General features: G+C 68.3%; 1 protein-coding gene across 1 annotated transcript in view; it reads left to right on the forward strand.

The window, feature by feature from the left end:
* The window catches only part of KCNQ1 (potassium voltage-gated channel subfamily Q member 1), a 318,572-nt gene that overhangs the window by 98,588 nt on the left and 216,402 nt on the right, over window positions 1–3,582 (forward strand). Inside the window, exons 9-11 of the mRNA XM_077757142.1 lie at window positions 66–176; window positions 925–1,020; window positions 2,939–3,061. Coding sequence (XP_077613268.1) covers window positions 66–176; window positions 925–1,020; window positions 2,939–3,061 — 330 coding nt within the window. The remainder of the gene's footprint in view (window positions 1–65; window positions 177–924; window positions 1,021–2,938; window positions 3,062–3,582) is intronic.

Raw genomic sequence — 3,582 nt, forward strand, 5'->3', positions numbered from 1 at the left:
CTCCGTGTCTGTGTCGCCAGAGAGGTGGGTTCGGGCCCGACCGCTGACCCCTGCCCCTCCCGCAGGTCACGGTCACCACCATCGGCTACGGGGACAAGGTGCCCCAGACGTGGGTCGGGAAGACCATCGCCTCCTGCTTCTCCGTGTTCGCCATCTCTTTCTTCGCGCTCCCAGCGGTAGGTGCTCCCGCCTCCTCCGGGCTCCCGGGCGGGCAGGGTCTCCAGGGACAAGCCCACTCACAGAGGCCCAACTTGCCAGCTGCAGGGCCCCGGGGAGCCCCCACCCTCCTCTGCTGTGGGTGGCGGCCAGCTGGGTGGGGGCCGCACGTTCGGCCCGAGGGGTCTTGGGGAGACACCGATAACAGGCTCCACGTGAGGGCAAAGGCTGCCTCCACGTGCCTGGAGAGGGTGCTGCTTTGCTTGCACGGCGGCCTGGGCCCGGCTTGTCCTTCCCAGAAATCAGACCGCGAGGGCTACACCTTCTAGTGCCCCACACGCACATAGGTGCGTGTGTCACGTGTGTGCACGTAGAGTGTGGGCGTGTGTGGATTATGTGCATGTGTCACACACGTGTGTGGTGTGTGTACACGTGCTCATGTGTGCACGTGTTTGGTGCACCTGCTGTGTGTGCCGTGCGTGTGTGTGGTAAGTGTACACGGGTTGTGTGTGTGCTCTGTGTGCACATATCACGTAGAGCACACAGGCATCTACGTGGGTGTGTGATTGATTCTCTCCATGGACGGGGAGCTCCTTCCCTGATCAGCCGGCCTCATCCATCCCCAATCCTGGCGAGGCGGCCGCAGTCCCCCTCGGACGGGGCTACTCCTGCCCGAGCCGGTGGCCCAGGGCTGCCCTGTGTCCCACGGGCCGGGCTGGGCGGTGGCTGCCTGCGTGGACATGAGCCCTGGTCTCTGGTCCTTGCTAGGGGATTCTCGGCTCCGGCTTCGCCCTGAAGGTCCAGCAGAAGCAGAGGCAGAAACACTTCAACAGGCAGATTCCAGCGGCAGCGTCTCTCATTCAGGTGACGTGCCTGCCGTTGTCATGTCCGGCCTTGCGTGTGTGGGTTCAGTACAGGCTGGGGTCCCCTCTGGAGGTCGGGAACGGCTCTCGGCCCAAAGCTCAGGACACCCTCTGGCTGCGGGCCCCTCCGGAACGCTGACGAGCTGATGCCCCAGCACAGACGTGCCTCTCCTGGGAGACGTGGGCACAGGAGCGCGGGCACCCGTCTCCCCCCCGGAGGGTCCTGGGCAAGAGTGGGTGCTGGGGGACGGCGACGTGCCCTGCCCGGTCCCGGGCTGGGGTGGACTCTGTGGGCCCCGCACCTTCCAGCCGCAGTGACTGGCCTGGGTCTTTGCTCTCCTTTTGTGGTTACGCCCCTGCTCGGCACGGGGGCAAGTCTGGGAGGGAAACCCCAAGGGTCTAGGGCCCTGCTTGTGCAGCCCAGGGGCCTCCTGGGTGTTCCCTGCCCCCCATGCAGCTGGGGACTCCCGGGTGACAGCAGGTGAGGCCTGGCGAGCCCACAGCCCGGCCACGCTCTGGATTCACCTGACGGGGACCCCAAGGCTGCTGTGATGAGGCCTGGGTGCTGGAGGAGACGGGGCCTAGGAGGAGTGGGGGAAGGAGGGTGGCCCGCAGCCCCCAGACACTCAGCTCTGCGACCCCAGGCTCCCAGGTTCACCACAGGACAGCTGGTTCTTTTAGTGCAACCAAGGCTGAAAGCCGGGTCCCGCAGGAGTACCAGCCGCTTCGTGGGGCAGAGCAGGGATGAGCGCACCCAGGTCCCACCTAGGGAGCAGCTGGTCGGGGGTCCTGGGCATAGGCCTGTCAGTGTCCAGCTGGGGACGTGCGGCTGGGCAGCCACGCTCGGTGCTGAATGCCCCCTGGGGACGGTCCTGGGGTCCCCCACTCCCCGGGCCCCTGGTCTCCTGCACCCTCTGCCCTGGGCAGGGCCAGCAGCCATCAGGCTTTGCTCGGCCTGGGAGCCACTGCTCAGCCAGAGGCGCCCCCTCGTTCCTCTGAAGCCCTTCCGCACCCTTCCGGAACCTGAATGGGGAGGAAATGGCAGACTCCCTTAGGCCTGGTTTTACGGTCCCACGGCTTCTCCTTTTGGGGACACCACAAATCAGGCCCATGAAACCAGCCCGGGCTGCTGTGGGCGGGCTCCCGGCGGCGCTGGGGCCCGTGGTGAGGACCCCTGCGGAGGCCGGGTTCGGGTGCTGGCTTGAGGGGCGCAGACACGTCCGCCGTGCCAGGACTGGGGCCCGAGGAGGGAACGCAGACCAGACCGAGGCGGGACGCGAGTGGCCACCATACGTTTGTGGGGGTGGTGGGACACGGAGGTGGCCTGTGGCCACGGGGGGCCAGGCCTATGGCCGTCCCCTGAGTGTCCTGGGCAGAGAGCTGATGTGTCTGTCCAGCTCCCCGTCGTGGGTGGTGTCACAGCCTCCCAGGAACCTGCCAGCCCTCTGGTGGTGACGACCCTGCCTGTCCCCCGCTGCCCACCCGGATGCAGTGTGTCCTCTGCTTGGATCCCATGCAGCAGGGGCCCCTCCTCTGTGTCATTTCCGTGTGGCAGTCACCACGGGCGTCTCTCTAGAATGTGGGCCCAGGGCCTCCCCACAGCTACAGGCAGCACCAGGCAACTGGATCCCACATGCAGGCCTCAGTGGGGCCCGGCCCCCCACACCCCCTGCTGGGGCCCCCGGGCCCCAGGCGTCCTCAGTGCCTGAGTCCATCCCTGCACTTGGTGCACGTGCCCTGAGGAGAGGCAGCCGATGGCTGTCTGCATCTGGGGGCGACCCTGGGGTTCACGCCTCTGTGACGTCTGAGCGGCAGGTACCGGCCAGCTCGCAAGGCCGTGAGCCGTCTGGCGCGGGAGCGGCCCCCGGGGGGGGGCGGGCGGCTCGGCAGCTGACCGCCTCTCCCCTGTGCTGGTCCAGACGGCCTGGAGGTGCTACGCGGCCGAGAACCCAGAGTCCTCCACCTGGAAGATCTACGTCCGGAAGCCTGCCCGCAGCCACACCCTGCTGTCCCCGAGCCCCAAGCCCAAGAAGTCCGTCATGGTAATGGCCCACCTGCCACCTACAGGGCCGCGAGTGGGTGGGGAGCCCCTGGTGCCACGGCTGCCACGGCAGCTGCACCACAGCAGGGCCTCGGTGCCACTCTGGGCCCTGGGGGAGGGCACCCGTGCCGGGCCTGGCCACCCAGGGGTCCCCCTGGGCCGTGGGAGGCTCACGGGGTGGGGGTGGGGCTGGAGCAGGACGGGCTGGGATCTGGCCGGCAGCTGGGAAGAAGGCTCTCGCGAGGGCCCTGATGTCAGGCTTTCTATGCCGGGCGCGGTGGGGACCGAGGTGGCGTCCCTGCTCGGGGAGGACGGTCTTCAGGTCATGGAGCTGGGGGTTCGGGCAGGCTCTGGGCAGGACTGCTGCGACGGGGCTGGTGTGGGGAACAGGGTGGCGCCCGTACCCGCACCTGCTGGGGGCACCCGGCTCCCCATGCCCGACGGCCTCCCGGCCACCCCCTCCCTGCGTGCCCCGTTTCCTGGCTTCCTGTTCGCCGGCCCCTCAGGCTGCGCTGCCAAGCA

The sequence above is a fragment of the Crocuta crocuta genome, unplaced genomic scaffold (assembly GCF_008692635.1).
Source record: "Crocuta crocuta isolate KB4526 unplaced genomic scaffold, BGI_CrCroc_1.0 scaffold653, whole genome shotgun sequence".
In the NCBI taxonomy this organism is placed as follows: domain Eukaryota; kingdom Metazoa; phylum Chordata; class Mammalia; order Carnivora; family Hyaenidae; genus Crocuta; species Crocuta crocuta.